The sequence below is a fragment of the Notamacropus eugenii genome, chromosome 4 (genome assembly GCF_028372415.1).
Source record: "Notamacropus eugenii isolate mMacEug1 chromosome 4, mMacEug1.pri_v2, whole genome shotgun sequence".
Lineage (NCBI taxonomy): Eukaryota > Metazoa > Chordata > Mammalia > Diprotodontia > Macropodidae > Notamacropus > Notamacropus eugenii.
This window is the reverse complement of record NC_092875.1, coordinates 321,946,250-321,969,402: the sequence shown is the minus strand read 5'-3', so window position 1 is coordinate 321,969,402 and position 23,153 is coordinate 321,946,250. Positions and strand designations below refer to the sequence as shown.

At 37.1% G+C, this 23,153-nt stretch overlaps 1 protein-coding gene across 4 annotated transcripts in view; it reads left to right on the top strand.

Moving 5' to 3' along the window:
- The window catches only part of LOC140502852 (unconventional myosin-Vb), a 556,148-nt gene that overhangs the window by 257,920 nt on the left and 275,075 nt on the right, over positions 1–23,153 (top strand). For 3 of the 4 annotated variants that reach the window (XM_072606904.1, XM_072606907.1, XM_072606905.1), the window contains exon 5: positions 17,857–18,013. In XM_072606904.1, the coding sequence (XP_072463005.1) occupies positions 17,857–18,013 (157 nt within the window). Of the gene's footprint in view, positions 1–2,347; positions 2,449–17,856; positions 18,014–23,153 lie in introns of those variants that run through there. The other variant, XM_072606906.1, reaches the window with a different exon arrangement.

The window sequence follows — 23,153 nt, the reverse complement described above, 5'->3', positions numbered from 1 at the left end:
GCTGAGGAAATGCTTGGTGCCCTTTGTCCCAGCTTGGGTATTTGTTGTTCAGTCATTTCAAAGATACTGGAGTAGTTTTCTGTTTCCTTCTCCAGCTTACTTTACAGATGTGGAAACTGAGACAGATAGGGTCAAGTGATTTGCCCAAGGTCACATATCTAGTGTCTGGGGTCAGATTTGAACTCAGGTCTTCCTGATTCCAGGCCAGGCACTCTATCTACTGTGCTACCTAGTTGCTTGGGTATAAACATTCCTAATTAGAGCTCTAGCTCAGAGTTTTAATCTGTGCACTGACTAAAGATAGTGAAATAGTATTTTGCCCACACCCCATCTGAAATCTGCCTTCATCTGTGGCTCCCTTATCTAGCCAGACTGACTGGTGGGTTCTGAGATTGTCACATCTTGGAGTAGATTCCTGTTTAATCAGAAAACCTGCTTTGCTTCTGCATGTATCAGAACCTTGCCTTCTTCTTAGGTCCTCCCTGAGAAATCTTCTAGTTTTTGGTGGCTCAGTATGATTTTCCTGTCTATTGTCACAGATGTCTTAACTACATCACTGCAGTTTGAGAGTTCTATGTTCCTTCACCTCTATCTGTTTCTTGCCTTCCTGAGACATTATTATTTCTTTTGGAGGGAGGAAGGCAAGGCAATTGCGGTTAATTGACTTGCCCAAGATCACACAGCTAGTTAAGTGTCAGATGTTAAAGGCTGGATATGAACTCAGGTCCTCCTGACTCCAGGGCTGGTGCTCTATTCACTGCACCACCCAGATGTCCCAAGACATTCATTTTTAATGATCTTTGGTGTGTGCACCTTGACTCAGTTTACCCTCTTGGAACTTTGACCACCTTGCCTTGTCCATTGACTATTTTCTTGCTCTGCCCTTTAGTGCCCTTCTTCTCATATCCCTATTCATCAGCCTGGTTATAAGCCTGTGGTTTCCCAGGACTGTCAATGCCTGTGTCCTCTGTGACCATTGCCTATTGTGAGCCTGAACTTTCTCTGCAGTCTAGCATTAGCCTTCTCAATTTCATGCCATGCTTTTATTCCATGCTGCTTAGGATTTAAATGTGATAACCCCACACTTGTGAATTCTTAGGCTTAAATAGCAGGAGATAAAAGCAAGATCCCCATTACAACAACCTCTACTAGTCTTTAAATGCTTCCCTGGTTTATAAGCATGGTGGTTCAGTATGGGACTTCATTCATAAAGTAGGTTGGTCTAATCCAGAAGATTCTAGGCCAAAGGTTCTTCACTTGTGGTCTATGAACTTGTTTTGTTTTTAAATGTTGATAAACACATTTCAATATAATTAATTTCCTTTACAGTCCTATGGTTTTTAAAAAATTGCATTAAAAAACATTATTCTTAGAAGAGGAGCACAGGCTTCATCAGATAGACTAAGCACATTACACAAAAAATGGCATGAACCCCTACTCTAGATCCATTGCTTGAATTTTCAGCAGGAGCAATAAATTCATAGATTTTCCATATTCTTGCTGAAATATGCCAAAGCTTGATTTTCCCTTTCCTGATGCAAATTGCAACTCCCCTGTGCCTTATTTAGTAGAGTGTAGGAATTTAGTAGAGTGTAGCCAACAAACAAACAAACCCAAAATTAAACAATTGTTTAGCAGTATTGACTCCAGTAACGAACCTCTCCAACCTTAGCTAAGTTTCTTGAACTACAGTGTGTGTGTGTGTGTGTGTGTGTGTGTTCATCCTTTGTTGCCGAAGAAGACCATGCCATCAGAGAAATAATGACATGACTTGCACTTGACTTTGTTTTGAGTGAGGGAGGGCTGTGCAGGTCACCATCCTCACTTCTTCTCCAGAGCCATCTGAATCCAGTGACCAGATATTCATCAGGATGACTGGAGATGATCCAGGATGAGGCAATTGGGGTTAAGTGACTTGCCCAAGGTCACACAGCAATTGAGTGTCAAGTGTCTGAGGTGAGATTTGAACTCAGGTCCTCCTGACTTCTACACTGATTCATTGCTACTCCCATGATCAGAGCTTTATCAACTTAGTAGGACTCATTAGAACTCTTGTACCTCCTTAGATGTCACCTTCATGATATAATGAGGCTTTGGAAGAATACTGCAGTGGTAAAAAGCAACCCCCCTGGGAAAAAATGCAAAGGCTGTCATTGATCTTGATTGCCCTCAGATTGACCAAAGAAGATACTGATCAAAGAAGAATGCTTCCACAGTCATTGCCAAGGAGAAAGTGAGGCTTGTGACCTTGCACAGCTCTACCTCACTTAAAACAAAGTCAAGTGCAAGTCATGTCATAATTTCTCTGATGTCATGGTCTTCAAAAACAAAGGATGTGCACAACCTGTGAGTAGACCAAGCTGCCTGAATGGGCACTGAGCTAGTTGGGTAACTCAGCTCATCCCCTCCCTTCTGTCTCCTCCTCCCTGTCCTTCTCTCCAAAGGAAGGTAAATTTGCATGGCCAGAGGATGCCCAGTTAACTTGAGGTTTACTGGCTAGACTTACTTTCTTTCTTTCTTTCTTTCTTTCCTTCTTCCTTCCTTCCTAACTTCCTTCCTAACTTCCTTCCTAACTTCCTTCCTAACTTCCTTCCTTCCTTCCTTCCTTCCTTCCTTCCTTCCTTCCTTCCTTCCTTCCTTCCTTGCTTCCCTCCCTCCCTTCCTCCCTCCCTTCCTTTCTTTCTTCCTTCTTTCTTCCTTCTTTCTTCCTTCCTCCCCTCCTTCCTTCCTTCCTTTTTCTTCCTTCCTCCCCTCTTCTTCCTCCCTCCCTCCCTCCCTCCCTCCCTCCCTCCTTCCTTTCCTTTCCTTTCCTTTCCTTTCCTTTCCTTCCTTCCTTCCTTCCTTCCTTCCTTCCTTCCTTCCTTCCTTCCTTCCTTCCTTCCTTCCTTCCTTCCTTCCTTCCTTCCTTCCTTCCTTCTTCTCTTTCTGTCTTTCTCAAAACCTTAAACCCAGTGCACTCTGAAGCCCACAGACTGGACAACAATAGGTCCCTGCCCAAACTCCCCTTAATATCTGTTTTCTGGACTCTCCTGGCTTAAGAGTGATTATCAATAGTAACTGTTATTCTTTTCCTCCCAGCTTGATTTAGTTATATTTTTTCTTTTGCTCATTAAAGGGGCCATTCCCTGATTACTTATTATACCTCACTGTGAATCCCTGAATAGGCCTTAGTCAAAAAAGACCAAGGTCTCCCATTGCATCCTGGGCTGTCTCTAGTCATCCTGATGAATATATGGTCACTGGATCCAGATGGCTCAGGAGGAGAAAGTGAGGCTGGTGACCTGCAGAGCCCTCCCTCAAAGTCAAAAGTACAAAACAAAGTCAAGTGTGAGTCATGTCATCATTTCTCTGTTGTCATGGTTTTCTTTGAAAACAAAGGACGAACATACAACAATAGTCATTGCCAAAGATAGGCAGGGTTATCCTAGCCTGGATTATAAATATCGTAACTGGTTAATTGACATTTAAGGAATCAAAGCAATGAGCCCCTTCTTTCTCCATGAACAATATTTTTCCCTTCAAGGGAACTCACTGTGGTCTCTGCAAATGAGTGTTTTCTTAGACTAAATTTTGAGTAAACTTCTTCCACTTACCCCACCCCCAATCCCCTTCATGGTGATTTAAGCATATTTGAAAATTTAAGCACTGTCATGCAGCAGATTAAAGAGCAGCTGTTATGTTTAGGCATGTTTTCAATTTGTCTAGATCATGCTAGAATAATTAGGCCTTGTTCTCCATCTCACTGACAAGAGTCTTTATCTTGTACATGTTTCAGTCCTCATCTCTGTCATAGAATGTCTAATGGGAAAATGCAGAATTCTTCATTTTTAGCTCTTATGTATAAGACCACACTGGTCTAAACAGGTAGAGAGGAATTCTGTGTTCTTTTATTTATGAAGCCCTTAAGAAAAAAATGCATCTACTTTCCCCATAGCTGTTATTTCTCATCAAAAACAATGTAAATTTCTGTAAATTTAATGCTATTAAATTTCACTTTGGATTTACTACAGTTTAAAATGTGGAGGTCACATCTTAATATCCCCAAGACTTAACAATGATTCCTGAAGAAGAGTATATGTAATCGATTGCAGAGGCTGAACTTTGTAGTCATATACAGTTGCATCTAGAAGATGTTTTTTATTTTTGTTTCGTTTTAACATAGAACTGTTGTGTTTCTTGACTCCCTGTTATGAAATATAGGCATAAAATTCAGCAGGAGACTGCAAAATGCCAATGTGATTTGATAGTTAATGTTAAACATCTATTAGGTGCATTGACAAACTGTGTCTTATGTGGAATCTGGATAATTAATGGCTCTGTTACAAATATTAGCAGACAGTGCCACTTTTTTGATTTTTTAATGTGTGTGTATATGGGGGAGACATCACTTAACAGAAGCCCTTGTGAAAAAGATCTAGGAGTCTCAGTGGACCACTAGATCACTATGAGTCAGTGTAAGAGACATGCACAAAACAACTCAAATGGCAAAAAATAAAAAAAAATTAATTTTATCTATAGTGATGGTAGTATCTGTAATAAGGTTGAGGGGTGCGGGATGAGGGTCATAGGTCTAGCTTGACTGTGTGCTGCTCAGTATTGTTTGGTTCTGAACATGGCACCTTAAACTCATCTAGAAAAAATAATGTACTGTGATAGTGAATGAACATTAAGTTATATCATTCAATAGACAGTGAATTAAATTTGGAATATTTAGCTTAGAAAAGAGACTGCTTAAGAGGTACATTATTGTCTTCAAATAAAGGACTCTCATCTGGAAAATGAGACTTTCTGTGTTTAAGTAGCTTTGGAGGTCTGAAAAAACCCTTACTGGGTTGGTTGGTTGGTTTTTTTAAGACAGTGAGATAAGTTTCCAGAAGAGTAGACTTGGAGGAACACAAGGAAGAACTTACAATTAGAATTGTCCAAGAAATGAGTCAGTTGCCTTATAAAGTAGTGAATCCCAAAGCTTAAAAGACTACTTTTTTAAAAAAGAAAGATACAAGGGCAGCTAGGTGGTACAGTGAGTGGACTACTGGACCTGGAATCAGAAGGACCTGACATCAAATTCAGCCTCAGACACTTGACACTTACTAGGTGTGTGACCTTGAGCAAGTCACTTAACCCTGATTGCCTTACCTACCCCCTCCACAAAAACGATATTATTGTTTTTAAATATTGGTATCACTTTATACGCCTCACCCCACTGTCATAGAATCCTCCCTTGTAACAATGAAGTATAGTCAAATATTGTTCAGTGTTGTTAATAAAATATTACAACCAATTAAGAAGTTGGCCGTAACCAACTGTGTGTGTGTGTGTGTGTGTGTATACGTGTATACCTACACACCTACACACACACACACACACACACACACACACTTCACTCTTTAGTTATAGTTCACTGCCTACAAGAAAAAGTGGGATACGTTGCAGTCCAAATTAACCATTGCATTGACCAGAGTTTTGATGGTTTTTTTGGTGTTGCTTTCCTTTGAATTATTGTGTGATCTATTGTCTTGGTTCTGCTTACTTCTATATTAATTCAAACGTGTTTTCACACATTTCTCGAAATTTTTCATATTCATTATTTCTTATGACACAGTAATAGTCCATAATATCCACATACCTTGTTTTCAGCCTCAGAAATTGCTGCTGTAAATATTTTGTTATGTATGGTAACTTTCCTTCTGCTTTTGTTATCCCTAGAGAATAAGTGCAGTAGTGGTATCATGGAGAGAAAAGATAAGGTAGAGTTCTCTGATTTTTCTAGAACATTTCCCAACTGTTTTCCTTTCCTGAATAGTTGAACCAATTTATTGCTCCATCAGTCAGTATGGAAGTGTCCCTTTCTTTTCAGAGTTCTTCCAGCATTTCCTCCTCTTTGATAATCTGATAGGTATAAAGTAGAAACCTCAGTTGCATTCATTATTACTATTTTTCTTTTTGTTACTTCAGAGCCTTTTTTCATGTGGTAATTAATGGTTTTCATTTCTTTTTCTGAAAACTTCCTGTTTGTATCCTTTAAAAATTTTATGTCAAGGAATTATATATTCTTTTTAAATATTCAACTGTTTTCAATAAATCTTAGCTAATTTCTTTCAAAGATAGTAGGTATAAAGATTTTTTTTCTCTAATTGACACCTTCTTTTCTTTTACCTGCATTGATTTGACTCTTGTAAAATTTTTCTAACTTCATGTAATCTCAATTTATATAAAATAGACATTTTCTCTTTTCTGCTTTGTCTCTGGTTTAAGAGTTTTCTCCCAGCTGTAGATATAGCTTCTTTTTTTTTAAAAAAGGACATCACTTTTTATAATGAAGTCTTTTATCTGGATACTAATTTGAGTATGTCTGTATTAGTCAAAGTCTGCCAAATTACTTTTGTCTGATGGGGAATATTTGACTCAGTTGTGTTCTTGGGTTGATCAAACATTGTATGACTGTGATTGCTTCTGGGTCTTGTCTGTTCCATTTGACTTTTTTTTCTTTTAATAATTAATTTACTGGTATATGGTATAGTTTGAGCTCTGGTGATATAAGGTGTCCTTCATTCCTACTTCTTTATTATTGTCCTTCTGGACTTTATTCCCTAGAATCTTATAGAATTTTGCATTGTTTTGATATATTGGTAAATTTGTAAAATTGCGTAGGGTAGTACTTGGATGTTTATTTTATTGTCTTGGTGCAAAGCTGAACATGGAGCATCTCTCCACTTATTTGTCTTCCTTTATTTCTGTAATTGTTTTGCAGTTGTAGTTTTAGTTCTGAATGTGTCTTAAAAGGTTAATTCCTAGCTATTTTATGGATCCTTTAGGTTTTTTTTAAACCATGAATTTCCTCTTCTATCTCTTCTTGTTGGGTTTTGTTAATAGTACATAAAAAGGCTGATGATTTTGTGGATTGATGTTATCACTTCATATACCTCACCCCACTCCCATGGAACCCTCTCTTGTAACAACAAAGTATGGCTAAGTATTGTAGTAAAATATTAAAACAAAATAAAACATTGTCCATATCTCATTCTCTCTCTCTCTCTCTGTCTCTCTGTCTCTCTGTCTCTCTCTTTCTGTCTCTCTCTCTCTCTCTCTCTCTCTCTCTCTCTCTCCATCTTTATTTTATACTTATAAGGTCACTGTGTTTTTACTAAGAAAAGATGGCCTGGGTTAATTTTAATGTTTTTTCCTTGAATATTTGGGGCCCTCCAAGTGAATCATCATATCATTTGCAATTAGAGATTATTTTATCTCCTTTTTGCCTCTGATTATGCTCTCGTTTTCTTTTTTCTTATCTCATTGTTAAATGGCCATTTAAGTAGAATCTTATAGAAGAGATTCTTGTATCAGGAGGGAGGTTGGACTGGATGAGCTGTAAGATTGTTCCTATTTTAAGATTCTTTGATTCGATGTGTTAAAATCTGATTTCTGGTTACCTTTAATATCTTTGCTAGATCTACCCTTATATCTTAGAAGCATAAGTGGACATTTTCAGCATCATTAATTTAATAACATTAAAGGTTATCATTTTAAAATGTGTAGGTGCTTTATCTGAAAGATCAATTAATAAGGAGTTTTTTCCTTGGAAAATTTAACAGCCATAATCTTGGTATGAACCAGAGTTTCAAATACATACATGTCTGTCTATGTATTTCTATCTGTCCATCTCTATATCTTGAGTAAACAAAAACAAAAATTATCTTTGTGAAGAATGGCTAGCAGATTCTTGAATTAAAGCTCTTCCAATCTCTTTTTAAAATTTTAGTTTTTTGGGGACAGCTAGGTGGCATAGTGAGTAGAGCACCAGCCCTGGAGTCAGGAAGACCTGAGTTCAAATCCAGCTTTAGACCCTTGACACACTTACTAGCTGTGTGTCCTTGGGCAAGTCACTTAGCCCCAATTGCCTTGCCTTCCCCTCTCCAAAAAAGCAGAGGGGCAACACCTGCAATGACGGGTCAGGGATTTTATGAAAGAACTTTTAAAGACCATTGTTGTTTCCTTCATTGATTTTTTTAAGCGCATTATACTTTTAGTATAAAATAGCTTAGAGGGTATAAATGTATGCTATAAAATAAGCAACCATTATAAACACTTCTTTAGATAGGCAGTAGTGAAAGGAATAAAACATTAATTCATGTAATGAGAAATTAATAATAATTACACTTGAGACGCAGAATAAATACACATGAAACTATGAACCAAATCCAGCTTATAGACACTTGAATGTAGTCTCCATTAATTGAAATGGGAGTTGTATAGAAGTTTCTGAGAACATACTCAATGAATATTGAACATACTGAAATTTCCATTTGAATGCCGGTGTTATTTCCATTGTACCACACTGCTTCCCTAGAGTACCACAGAATTAATAATAGGTAGAGTAAAAACCCTCCAGGTCCTGCTTGTGAATTGTGGACTCCAAACCATGCTAGCTCATCTTAGAATTTCCCTTAGCACCTGCAGCCAAAAAAGCCAGCACAAAGCAAAATTTTAGTTTTTGTTCTTCATTTCAAATAAAATGTTCTATGCTGATTAGATAATATTAACCATAAATATATTATCAAAACTGTATATGAATTTCTACAAGCAGAGAGTACTGGTATTCATTAATATATGTAATATGGTCAGTCAGTCAGCAAACATTCATTAAACATCTCCTATATGTCAGACTCTGGGAAAACAAAGAAAGGCACTCAGTCTAATGGAGACACAACATGAGAACAGCTATGTACAAACAGGGGTAAAGAACCTGCAGCCTCAAGGCCATATGTATCCCTCTAGGTCCTCAAGTGTGGCTCTCTGACTGAATCCAAACTTCACAGAACAAGTTCCCTTAATAAAAAGATTTGTCCTAAAAAAATTGTACTCAGTCAAAAGACCTCACCTAAGGACTGAGAAGACCACTGGCTTCAAGGGTGCAGCCTTGGTATAGACAGAATGAGCAGGAGCTGACCACAGAGGGAAGTAGTGAATAATGTTAAGGAAGAATGGGAATGTCTTCTTATAGAAGATAAATCTTTAATTGGAACTTGAAGAAAGTCAAGAAAGCTCGGAGGTAGAGATGAGTAAGAACGTGCCATATACAGGCCAAGGGGCGGTAAGTGAAAACCGAGAGATACCATGCCAAACCTCAGTGAGACCAATGTTATTGAATTGCGTAGTGTCTGAAGGGGAATAAGGTGTAAGAAGACTGGGAAGGTAGGAAGGGCCCAGGTTATGAAGAGCTTTAAAAGCCAAACAGAAGATTTTATATTTGACACTGGGAGTGATAGGGAACCACTGGACTCTACTCAGTAGTTTAGTAAGTCTAGTCAGGTAAAACGGGAACTTCAGGAGGATCAAAGTGACAGCTGAGTTGAGGATGGATTGGAGTGGGGAGAGACATGAGTCTGGGAGACCAACCAGAAGACTATTGTAATAGTCCAGGGCCAGGGATAGGGAATCTATAGCCTCAAGGCCACAGGTAGCCCTCTAAGTCCTCAAGTGCAGCCCTTTTACAGAATCTGAACTTCACAGAATGAATCCTCCAGGCATTAAGTTGTACAGTTGTAAAATGACTGGTCTTTAGCCATAATACAGATAAACTTAAATCTATATCTTGAATTTAGATGCAGAGGTCCCCAACCTTATTTGGCCTATCTCCCTCTTTTCCAAAAAAAAAAAAAAATTACTCAATGCCCCCCTCCTCATCCCCTCCCCCCAACCCTTTAATGGTTTTCTTTAAAAAAATTTGCATATATATATTTTTAAATGATGCATCTTAAATTTAATAATGTATTGTAAATTTGTGGATTTTTTTCCTGCATTCAAAATTTGATGACATAGTATTGCATCATGTAACCATATAGTATCATATTGTAAACAAGTCATTACATGCACATATTCCTGCCATACATGCTGGACTTCCTAGCAATGCACAACATACTCGCCTGCCAACACTTGCTTGTTAAGACCTATCAATGGACTTGACCACTAATATAAAGTTATAACTTGCATTTTGTGTGTTTATTTGGAAAATGATGCAATCACTGTTACTTTAACCTCTGTTACACAATAGATGAAACATGTACAAATGGTTCTTTCAAAGTTTTCTTCTTTTCTCTTCTTTCCTTGTGCTTCTATTGCCCCCTCATTTTTATTCAGTGCTCCCCAATTGTACCAGAGACTACTACCATCCTGGATCCCCTTAAGGAGCAGTATCACCCACTTTGTAAGACTATGAATAGAGCATAAGAAAATTATAGTAGTATACATTACCTTCCTGGTGAACTATAAGACAATATCTCTGAGCAAATATCAAGTTGACTGTGAATCCAAGAAAAAGAATCATAAACAGCATTTTAGCAACAGGTATGACTGAGAAGAAACAGATTGGCTTTATGTGGGAAAACCTGATGATGATTGCCTCCTAAGCTGCATCTGTTCCTGCACAGAGAAATCACTATGAATTCAAATTAAGGTGGAAAGGATTAATCGAACACCAATATTGTTTTCTTGTATACAAAATAAGTAGAAAACATGATCCCTGACCTGAAAGAACATTAGCAACTAATCATGCACACAAGCATAAATATAACTAACATACATAAAGATCTCTGTAAACCAATAGTTATCATTGTTGTTATACAGATGAAATGTAGGCTTCATATCTAAAGTTATATTTCTGTGTTTGTATGTGTAGGTACATCTGTATAAATATGTATAGACACACATAAATACATTTATATGAGTATGTATAAAGTGAAAATATTATCAATTATTGACCATACTCCAGGTTTTATGCAAGCCAGAATGAAATAGGGATGAGGGATATGCCCTGTATGTGGACTAATATAGTAAACATGACAGAATTCAGTGCTTAAGACACAATTGCTATATTCTGTAACTTAGAATTTGGAATGATTTGGTTTGAATGCTGCCTCTGAGATGTATTCATTGCATGATCATGGGCAGACCACTGGACTGCTCTCAGACTCAGTTTCATTATCCTTTAAAATAGGGATCATAGTATCAGTAGTAACTTTCCTTATAGACCTAATGTGAGGCTCAAGTGAAGTAACCTGTATAAAGTGCTTTGCCAACTCTAAAATATCATATAAATGTCAGTTAATTAATTAATTAATAGTATTAACATATCAGTTAGCTGATATCCAGAATTACAGAAAAAAGTTATTTATCTTCATGTTCATCTTCACCCAGACTCACTGAATTCAGAGGTTCTATCTTGTTGTTCAGTCATTTTCAGCATGTCCCAATCTTCATGACCCCATGTGGGATGAGGGTGGGAGGGTGGGGATGGATGATGGGGTGGAAGGCCTAAGAGCTTGAGGAAAAAGCAGAACAGGATGTAAAGTTAAGAGCAAAAGAAGTCATTTTAAAAAATAAATAGGCTTTAATGTTAGGACTAGGTCAGTACAAGTTTTCAGATGAATAAAAATCTAGGGCAGTCAGGATAGTTTGGGAGTCAGTAGACCTGAACTCTAGTCTTGGTTCTGTGAACTGTGTGACCTTCAACAAGACACTAAGCCTTTTGGTCCCTCCCTTGCCTTGCATATCTAATGGAATCTTAGACTCCTAAGGTTCTTTTCAGCTCAAATAGTATCTGATTCTGTGACCACATGAGGAAAGGAAATGGTTCCTCATGGGAGCCGCAAGCCAGTGGAAGCGATTATTTGTGCTATTACCTGTATCATACTGCGCCTAAGAGGTTTATAAATAGAAAAGGAGAATCACTATGAAGCTGAAGTGGGAAAATGATACTCACTATTAACTATAATAAGGGCTCTTTTGCAGCCTGTGTTGTCTGTATTTCTCAGTGTCAGAATAGTTTTCAATCTGATAGAGTTTGCAGTAGAGGAATAGAAGAGTAACCTTTGCCAGTTGTTCCAAGTCTTCTGGCATACTGACTTGTACTTGAATATTCCAAAGAGAAAGGATCTTGGAGAATGACAATGACAGTTGACAACAAGAATGACAATGGAAGGTGTAAAGAGCTAGCACGTGCCTGCAGCAAAATGTACAGTTGTCTCTCTTTTCAGTGCCTGCCCACCTTCCCTTTCCATGTTACTTCCCTCCTACCACCCAGACTTGATGTTCTCTCTATCCCTGGTTTACTATTCATGGTGCCCACCAACATTCCCAATCCAGACCTCCTCAGCCTTCAGTGTCTCATGCTCTTACTTTATATAGCTGGCTTTTCTCTTCTGGTGACCCTCTCATGTACACCTATATCATTGCCTTTGTTCTCTGTTAGCTGTGATGTTGGAAAATTTTTCATACAATCTGAGATTTGGAAAGTAATAGTCATCCAATCTACACTCCTTCCTAATGCAGGAGACTGATTGGATAAAATCCCCCAAAGTGATCATCTAGTTTCTGAACACTTCAGTGACAGGGAACATACTATTTGATGAAGGAGTTTGTTTCATTGAGTTGGACTGATCTTATTGTTTGCGGTTCCTATAGAATTGATCACCCTTTTTTCCTTGATACTCGATTCTCTCTAGATTTTCAGGATACCACTTTCTCCTGGTTCTCTTCCTACTATCTCACTGTTCCATTTTAGTATCCTTTACTAGGTCTTCATTCAGGTCATATCCTCCCACAGGACCCTCCTTTCTTCCCCCTCTATACTATTTCTCTTGGGAATCTTATCAACTCCCATTGATTGAGTTAGCATCTCAGTGCTGATGATTCTCAGATCTACTTATCCACGCCTAACCTCTCCGTGGACCTCTATTTTCCCATCTCTAGCTGCTTATTAGATATCTTGAACTGGATATTCTGTAGACATCTTCAAACCAACATGTCAGAAACTGAACCTATTATCTTTCCCATCCAAAACCTTCCCCCTTTTACCACCATCCTCAGTTCCCCAGGCTGGCAATGTAGGCATCACCCTAGACTCTTCACTATCTCTCTTCCCCTATATACAATCTGTTTCTAAGGCATATTAAGCTCACCTTTGTATCATCTCTCAAATACATTCTCTTTCTGATACAGACATTATCCTGGTGTAGGCCCTTAAAGCCTTATATTTAGACTATTATGACTATTCCAATAACCTGCTGGTGGGTCTGCCTGCCATATACCAATCTCCATTCCATTCTCCATTCAGCCACCAAAGGATTTTCCTAAAGGGTAGGAATGACCATGTCACCTCTCTATTCTACTGATAGTGGCTCCCTATCATTTCCAGGGTCTGATATAAAGTCCTCTGTTAGGTGTTGATAGCCCTTCACAGCCTAGGTCCTCCCTTCCTTTTAGTCTTCTTACACCTGAACACAGTGATACTGGCTTCCTTGATCCAAAGAGATTCCATTTCTCAGCTCTGGGCATTTATACTGACTTACCCACACTTGGAATGTTCTCCCTTCTCATCTTTGCCTCCTGACTTTTTTCAGGTCCCAACTACAATCCTGCCTTCTACAACAAGCCTTTCCCAATCCCTGTTAATTCTAATGCCTTTCCTCTTTTAGTTTTTTCCTGTTTTTCTTGCATATAGTTTGTTTATACGTAGTTGTGTACTTGTTGTTTCCTCCATTTGATCAGAGGGAAGGGACTGTCTTATCACAGTGCCTGGCACATAGTAAACAATAAATGCTTTTTGACTGACAGTATATTGAATTAAAATTTATCTCTTTATCATTCCCACTATTGATTTAGATCTGCTCTCTGGATCAACACAGAACAAGTCCCATCCTTCCACAAGACAGTATTCAGCAATTTGCAGATATAAGCCAATTTGCAATAAACTGTTAATGCTAGTTAAATATACACCTATTACTTAATATCAGTTAAATATAGACCTAAATATAGACCTATATAACTAAATATAGACCCTTCCTCGGCCATTCATTCTTGTGGTCTCTTAAACCAGAGATACCAAACATACCTCCCTTCCCCCCTATCCAGATTAAAATATAGTTGGGAGATATTTAGCAAAATAAATACAAATACAGTAGAACATCAGTAATGAAAACATGTTTTCTAAGTCAGTATTTAGTGGGCAAGATCCTTATGTAGAATTTAGATTTTGAGTTTTACAACACTGTTCTAAATAATAAAATGAGGAAGACCTGGATTCTTTAGGAAAGAATTTGGAATTGTTTGTAGTCATTCCTGCAATGTGGTTATTGCAGATAGAAATATAGTTTATTCTTGGTTATATTAGGAAAATTCTTTACCGCAGATCAGTCTATTCTCCCTTCTGACTCTTAGTGTTTGTTCATAACCTGAGTTTTGAGATATGGCCAAAGGGCAAGATTGATAGAAATCAAAGGTAGTTACTTTATATAAAATACATTTACTAATCTTAATCTTGGAAAAGAAATGATGGGCAGACTTTGCTCCTCTTAGTAGAAGGTGGGGAGGAGGAGGATGAATGTGGTTGGCCGTAAGTGTAGAATACTAGATACATCGTCAGACCTGGTCTAATACCATTTTGTTTCTTTGTTACAAGGGACACCAATACTGCTTTTAGTGGCAGGGTAATAATGAGAAATGCTTGTCATTTTTTTTTAAGTATCAATAAAACTTGAGGAAGAAGACAAAGGATAGCAACGAAAAGAGAAAAAGGCTTTGGAAAGTTAGTTTTCTGGCTGGTCTAGTCTTGTGATAGCAATTTTAAAACCAAGAGATGATGGGGACTCTATCTAACCCTTGTTATTAGATTTAGGAGGAATTTCCAGGGTTTGCCATGGATTTTCCATTTAACAGTTATTTGATTAGGTGACACCTTACTTCTTCCATCTGTAAAATGGTAGGATGAGGTGGTGATGTGAGAGAAAAAAAAGACATTCAGATTGTTGTGTTTTGGGACTTTTTTTATGGCAATTTCCCATTTGTCCTTGGCGATTAGGAAATTCGAACCTCCTCATGATCACATATCAATCACTAATTTTTCTTTTTTTAGAAAGAATTAGATTTTTAAAAAATACACTGAACATTTAAACTCAACTGAATATGAGTTAATTGTGTTCTATCCGTCACAAACCGCTTCAAGATAAACATTAATTATCACTCTACTAGACTAAAACATACTCTGGTTATTTAGATTTTCCACTTGTCTGCATCTTTGAAAATAAGAACTTAGTGTATCAGTAATAATTATTTATATCTACCTTCACTCATACCCGTTAATTAAATATAACTTGAAATCTAAAGGATCACATCTGAAAGTAACTTTCATGCATATGTATATCCAATATCTTCAAATTTGATTACTGTCTCCTTCAGGATAGGGACAGTGGTTTTACTCAACTTTCTCTCTGTCCTTCCTCAGTGCTAGCAGAGTAATCTGAAAGCACATATTCAATCCAAAATTAAACAGTACATGTTTATTCTTGATGATAATTTTCATAGGCTTTCATTTAAAAAAACTTAACCTTTCCCCATCATTTTTTTCTTTTAAAAATAATTTATCCACATAAATGATATTGGATATCATTACAATCAATTATATTCACTTCACAGTTCTTGACAATTAAATGACATACATCCCTTAAAATATCATAAGAACTAATTTCATTCCTTAAGCTTTTTTTTTTAAATTTTCTGAGAGTTTTTTCTTCCTTTCCTTTTTCTCTTCTCTTTTCTCCTTTCCTTTCTTTTCCTTGTAAAATCAGAGATTTAGACTACAGAGTTCAGGTTCCTTTCAGCTCTAAATGCTTTGAATTTGTGGGTCATCTACTTCGTTGCCTTTAACAGGAGTAAATAAAATCTTCCTGTTTCGTACCCATGTCATTCCATCCTCTGTCTCCATGCCATGCCTGGAATGCACTTCCTCTTCATATCTACCTCTTAGGATCCCTTGTTGCCTTTAAAATTAGCTTCAATGCCACCTTCAACACGAAGCGTACACCATTTAGTGCTCGCCCCCACATTACCTTATACTGTTGTTGTTATTTTTACTTATGGATGTGCATTCTGTCTCTTCCCCAACCCACTGGAAAATAAGATCTCTGGAGGACAGGAACTTTTTTGTTTTTATCATTGTGTCCTCAATATTTAGCATGATGTTGGGCACCTAGTAGCTGCTTAGAGAATGTTTGTTGGTCTATTGTGTATCCCGCCCCCCCCCCCTTCCCATGATAGATAAACAGATAGAAAGATGTTAGATTGATAGAAAAAGAGAGTGGCAGAGTTATGTAAGTATAGATATGGCATATATGTGTGTATGTACGTTTGTGTCTATACACATATGTCTACATTTGTGTTTATGTGCACATATGCACATACATATTGCATGTATAATCAGTCTATCTGTATACATATATACACATACACATAAAGTTTACTTGTTACAGCCCGTTTAAAAACGAAACAAAAAACCCTTAGGAGTAATGCCTTTAGCATTCAGCATTAACACAACAAAAGTTAGAATCAAGGAATTTGTTCAACAAATATGTCTTATTTGTTTATATAATTTATATATAACTAACTTTATATATGTCCTGTGTTTGGAACAAGAGAAAATAAAGATAAATAAGACATAATCTTCTTCCTCGTGGCGTTCCCTGAGTTCTAACTGGAAGGAGACCTCAGAGATTAAGCCTCAGACATTGCATGATAGAAAGCATGCTGGATTTGGAGTCAGAGTGCATGAATTTGAATCCCAGTTCTCCTAAAGTGTGACCTTTCTCTCATCCTAAATTTATCTGTAAAATGAGAAGTCAACTTAAATGACCTCTGCGATTCCTTCCTCTGCACTCTAATATCATTCCAATCTCATGTTACAAATGAGGAAGCCAAGTCCCCCAAAGGAATAGTAACTTTTTTGTGACTTTGAGCTATTAAAAGGCAGAATTTAGGTTTGTACCTATATATTCCATCCTTTGCTTTTTCCGGTTGATTTGTAGTTGATTCTTAAAGATGAGCAAAACCCTTTGTGACATTCATTCTTTTGATAAACACTAAGCATTCCCTGGGTAGTATGCATTTTGAGGATAAGAGCACTTATCTAAACTATTGGGTATCCCAAAAAGTCCTTTTTTGGACATCGGTTATTTTCCCCAAAACCCAGAACAGTATCCTATGCATAGTAGGAATTTAACACATTGTTTGCATTAACGGGCTAAATTCTGTCAGGATGTTCTTCTTTCTATTTCACTTAAATCACTCATTTCATTTTATCTTGATCTTCTCCAATATTTTTGCTACATGGAGCTAGAAATCAACGTGCTACTCAATGGGACTTTTCATTCATGTATTCACCCAGCAGACATTTGTAGAACACCTAGAAAATGCTCACTGAATGTGTTAGATTATGGAATATTGTGGGGGACATAAAAGAAGAGGAAAATAGCTTTGTGCGAAAGCACAAGAGGATTGGAGAGAGCCATTTGACAAGTAGTAAGTAAAAATCAGTATGAGGTAATATAACCCAAATTATAAACAGATAAATGCCTAGGGGATGAAATTAATGACTTGATCCATGAAGTGTGTAGTCAATTAAGGAAGACTTCTTGGAGTAGGTGAATATTGTGGCAGACTGTACAGGTAGGTAGTCAGATACATTTTTCTTATAGCATCAGCTGTTAAACACTGCATAAAGATCCTCAGATTCAACTTTCTTTCCTCATAGGCTTTAATGAGGGGCCAATAAAGAAAAAGGCAACAGTACTGCTTTTAGGTGCTCAAGGCATCCTTGAATCTACTCTCTTTTTCAAGACTCAAAATGGAAAAGGTTGGATTTTATTTGGGCAGGTCTGGAGGGAGTTTGATTTTGAGCTTATCATGCTGCCTAAAGTCACCTAGGACATGGAAGAGAAGCTACAAGCCAGATTTAAAATCTTACAAACAGATAATGTGTGTTTTAAATGGCAGGCAATTGATCAGCACCATTTTTCCTTGACTTTGCAGAGATGAAAAGAACCAGTCCATCATAGTGAGTGGGGAGTCAGGAGCTGGAAAGACAGTGTCAGCTAAATATGCCATGAGATATTTTGCTACAGTTGGGGGCTCTGCTAGTGAAACCAACATTGAAGAAAAAGTGCTTGCATCCAGCCCCATCATGGAGGTAAGGAGTTCCGAATATTTCTTGTCTTTCTATCTTTTCTGGTTTTGTCCTCCAGCAGCATGGCTTTTGTGATCTTATGTGACTGATCATAAGACTCTTTGGATTGTACCAGCATTTCTTATTTTCAAGTCATGTGATAATTGAAAGACATCCATGAACACACAGAGAAATGTCCATCATGAAGTAACTCATAGTACAACAGATCAGATTTTCCTGGTATATAGTAAATGCTTAATAAATCCTTATTTCCTTAACATTGCCTGTCCCCGCATATTCAGGGATATGTAGTGTGCATTCCTTGCAAAGACATTAGGTGTTAGCCTTGAAGTAAATAATTTGGAAAGGAATCTTATAGATCATCAAATCCAGGGATTGTTAATTTTCTTTGCATCATATACCTCTTTGACTGTCTAGTGAGGTCTAGGGACCCCTTCTCAGGATATTGTTTTTAAAAGCATAAAATAAGATTTACTTCTTTTCAATTTCTCATCTGTCAAATTGAGGGGTTGGACTTGATTAGGGGTTCTTAACCTGGGGCAAATTAATTTGTTTTTGAAAATATTTTGATAACTATATTATTAACTCCAGAATGGTGAGAAATGTCTCTCTGGCACTCCATCTTCTGGGTGCTTTTTGAATTCTTTTTTCATGTCAAAGACCATTCTCATTTTACTGGAGAACAGTAGTAAAAGAAAGAAGTAAATTGATGTTACCGGAAAAAGGGAGAAAAACCCCAGTTTTCTCTTGAAAGACTGTACTCTTAGCACCTCTGGCTTCCATCAAAGTTCAGCTCAGATGTTTCTTACTACATGAGACCTTTTCTCATTAACACATACCCTACCCCACTTGCTAGTGTCTCCCCCGCAAAAAATTGCTTCCTGTTTATTCTCTACATATTTTGTTTGTATGTATATATGTACATTTATATATATATGTATATAAATATTATGTATACATATGCCTTAAAGGAATATAAGTTCCACAAGAGTTAGAATTGTTTCATTTTTTCCCTTTGTTATCTCTAGCACTTAACCTAAAGCCTGACATGTAGTAGGCACTTTAAAAAGTTTATTGATATAAACTTTTATATTTGCAGAGCAGCTGCAGAGCTGCTGTCTGTGGGTGGGGACGTTTCTTCTGATTCCCCTAGGATGGTTTTTGATCTGAACAGTCTGAGGATATGATGCCTCTGAGAACTGTCAATCACTATATGGCGCTGTGTCAATGTGAAGAGGTAGCACAGATCATTTGATTTTCCTCATGCCTCTGGATACTAGAATATGATTATGTATATTTCTCATATCCAGTGTCTGAGTTCCCCAAACACAGGAGGGATGGCCTTTAGTGGTGCGTGTTTATACTACTCAGAGATCATCAATACAGACATGAAATAAATGAAGATCCTCAGGGCTGGGGGACATGGAGGTGAAGGGGAATCTAAAGAGGATGAGACATGATAAGAGACAAAAGAACAGAGATGCAGAAAAATAAAAAAAAAAAAACAATACACAATGAAAGCTGTATGTTTTGATTTCATTCTTTCCAAGTCCTTTCTTTCTGCTAAGTCCTTTCTAAATTCTATTTTACCAGCCCTGACAAGGGAGTTGATATTTGCACATATACATACATATATGCATACATAAATACATATGCACATACAAAAATATATATACATATGGCATGCTTACGTATATACACCTGTACAATAAAGATACATAACATTTAGATATATACACATATAAACAAATATATGCAAATTTATACATATACATACACACATATTTGCTTTCCTATTTTTGTCCTGAGTGCATTCTGAGCATTTCTTTCTTTCATGCTTTCTCAGCAGTATTTCCCAATATCCTTAGCCTGTTCAGTGGGCTCCAGTGCCAGGCACCAAATCAGCATCCTTCAGTATTGCCTGTGTGGAATCCATTTTTCCTGATTTGTTGCTCACCATTTTAACCAGTCAGCCATTGCTTCCCTTCCTGGCTTTCTGAGTTAACTGCCTCCTATTCATGACAGTCTGAAGTAGTAAATAATCACATATTTGTCATCTTCCCCATTGTATTCAATGTTTACTCAGGCAAGCAGAATATGTAGACTCTTATGTTAGTCCTCTGCTGCATTACTTTTTCAGCTCAGAGCTTTTCCAGACTTTTCCTACTAAAGGCTGAAACTGACATCCCATTATTTCATACTTGGATAGTGATAAATGCAGTGGCCTTTTATTCTTCTGTGCCTCTTAGATGTCTGTTACATGTTTTAACTAAATGTATTAGTGCTCACAGTTCGGATTGTCATATGTGATTCTTTTAGGAAGTTACAAAGAGGGTTAAAAATAACAACTGCAATAACTTTCTCCCTGGTGACATGGCTTTCGTTATTTTTGCAGTGGGGGAGGAATAAATGTTTTTTAATTGAAAAAGGTTATCATAAAAATTAAAAATTTTAAATAAATGTAAGCTCTTTCAGGGTAGGGAGTATCTTCTGTGCTTGTATTTGTGTCCCTATCACTTCATATGATTTCTGGCTCAAAATAAATGCTTTACAAATGTTTTCTCTAACTATCTGTAATTTTTTTATATTTGGGAATAGTCACAAAGTAACATGTTTAAAAAGTAATTGCCATGGCCTTTGACCCAAAATTTGTAGGTATAAATTAATATTTTGTATGCCATGTAGATGATACTAAGTGGGGAGCCCTTCACACAGACTTCAGACTTTTATTGTTCAGGGAAATGTCCCTTGATCCCTTATTAAATGTCATTTTGGGGAGAAAAATTAGAGTTAACTTAAAGAATCCCAGATAGAGTTGGAAGAAAGAGATGAAGCTAATGAGTGAAGAATCATATCACCAGCAAAGTTCAAAAAAAAATTAATTCCTCAAAGGAAACTGGGTTGACTTGATCTCTTCACATTTCAAGAGTACACTGATTGGGTCAGCCACTTCTTGGGGTGATGTGGTAAATATTAGATATGTAGTAATCAAGGGACAGACTGGTTGGTGATGATTTTCCCTCTGTCTTGTGACAGTGACACTCATGTAATCATTTCATTATTCCTACAGTCTTTCTGTTTCAGATGCATCCAGTGGAGAGTTAGATTCTGGGATGGCTTTTTAAGGTGAAGTGCTAAGTGACAGATGTTTGAATTAAAGAGTTAATAAAAGCTTAGGATTAGCTGAGCTGATCCATGATTATTTATTTGTCAGAATAGGAGGTCTTCGTCCTCATTCTCTTTAAGAACTCATCATCATCCAGATACTGATTCACTCTTATGCCCTCATTGATTATAAGGTACATTGGTTATCAAGTGAATATTAGTGACTGAGGAGGGTGAATGTCTACTATATCACTTAGAAGTTGTTCAAAGATTATTGAGCTGGGATGTAGAAGACGTGGGTTCTAGTCTCAATTCTATCAATCACTTCATCTCCTTGAAACTAAATTTTCCTATTGGCAAAATGAGGGTAGATAATCTCTAAGATTCCTTTCAGCTCTACTATTTAATAATTCTGTGTAAGTGGGATTATCAATAGGCAAGCTATGAAGTGGATAGAGTTTGTGTTTGGTGATCTCCTACCTCCCTATAACACAAATGCGATCCCTGTAGCAGCCTCCATGGATATGCATGTGTATTTCCAGGGTAGATTCAAAAATATGAACTCTCTTCCTCAAAGACAAAATCAAAATATTTATTCAGATACCAGAAAGTCAATTTCATTGTGGTAACCATGAAGTTTGTACACATTACCAATAAAGGGTCTCATAAGATGAATCTGATACTTAAAAAAAACCACCTTTGATAGCCTTTAAAATACTCAATATAGTAAGTCTTCTTTTAACCAACTGAAGGAAATACTTTAGTTACTTCTTATATGACATAAGACCTGCAGTGCACATTAAGTGCCCACTGTGAATAGAACAAGATATTAGGTACTGGGGAAAATTCAGAGCTGAATAAGCCAGGCTTTACCAAAACGGTACTTAAAATCTAGCAGGGGAGTATCATCTTCTCCCTGTCCTGGGTTCCCTTAAACTTGACCCTAGGTATTTTTCCTATTAGCAGCATCCCCCACATAGGTATACATTGTATGAAACCTGGCAGTGAATAGTGATGATGATAACTTTGATGAGAGCTTGCATTAATATAGCATTTTAAGGTTTGCAAAGTGGTTTATAAATATGATCTAATTTTGTCTTCACGACAATCTTGTGATCTTGTTATCCCACTTACAGACAAGAAAACTGAAGCAGAGGTTAAATAAATCAGTCAATAAGAACTTATTAAGCACTTAGTATGTTCCAGGCACTGTTCTAAGTACTGAAGAGTCAAAGAAAGGCAAAAAACAGTCCTTGCCCTGAAGGAGCTCATAATCTGTTGGAAGAGACAACAAATAAATATGTACAAACAAGCTATATATAGATTAAATATGAAATAATTAGTGGAGAGAGGACACTAAAATTAAGAGGAGTTGGAAAAGACTTCCTGTAGAAGATGGGTTTTTAGTTGGGACTTGAAAGAAGCCAGGAAATCTAGGAGACAGAGATGAGGAGGAAGAGCTTTCCAGGAATGGTGACAGACAGGGAAAATGTCCAGAGCCAAGAGATGGAGCATCTTATTTGTAGAACATTAAAGAAGCTGGTGTCACTGGATCAAAAAGTGTATCGTAGGGCATGGGGTGTAAAAAGATTAGAAAAGTTGGGGGAGGGGAAATACGTTAGGAAGAACTTTGAATGCCAAACAGAGAATTTTGTGTTTGATCCTGGAGGCTCTAGGGGGCCAGTAGAATTTATTGAGTAGAGATATGACATGGTGAGACTTGTACTTAGTGAAACTCACTTTAGTGGCTGAATGAAGAGTAAATTAGAATGGGAAGTAGTCACACAACTGTGTAAATGTCTGAGGCAGTATCTGAATTCAGGGATTCTTGATTCCAAGTTCAACACTCCATCCCCCAGCAGTAGCTACCCATTTGTAAACTTTGTATCTGCATGGACTATATACTATAATATAATATTTATACTATAAAATACTTTACACTTCTGAGTTAATTGTGACTGGGAAGGAAGCTGAAAAAAGTTTCATTCATACTAAGGTGTAAATAACAAAGTAGCTTAAAGTATTCCTCTCCTCTCCT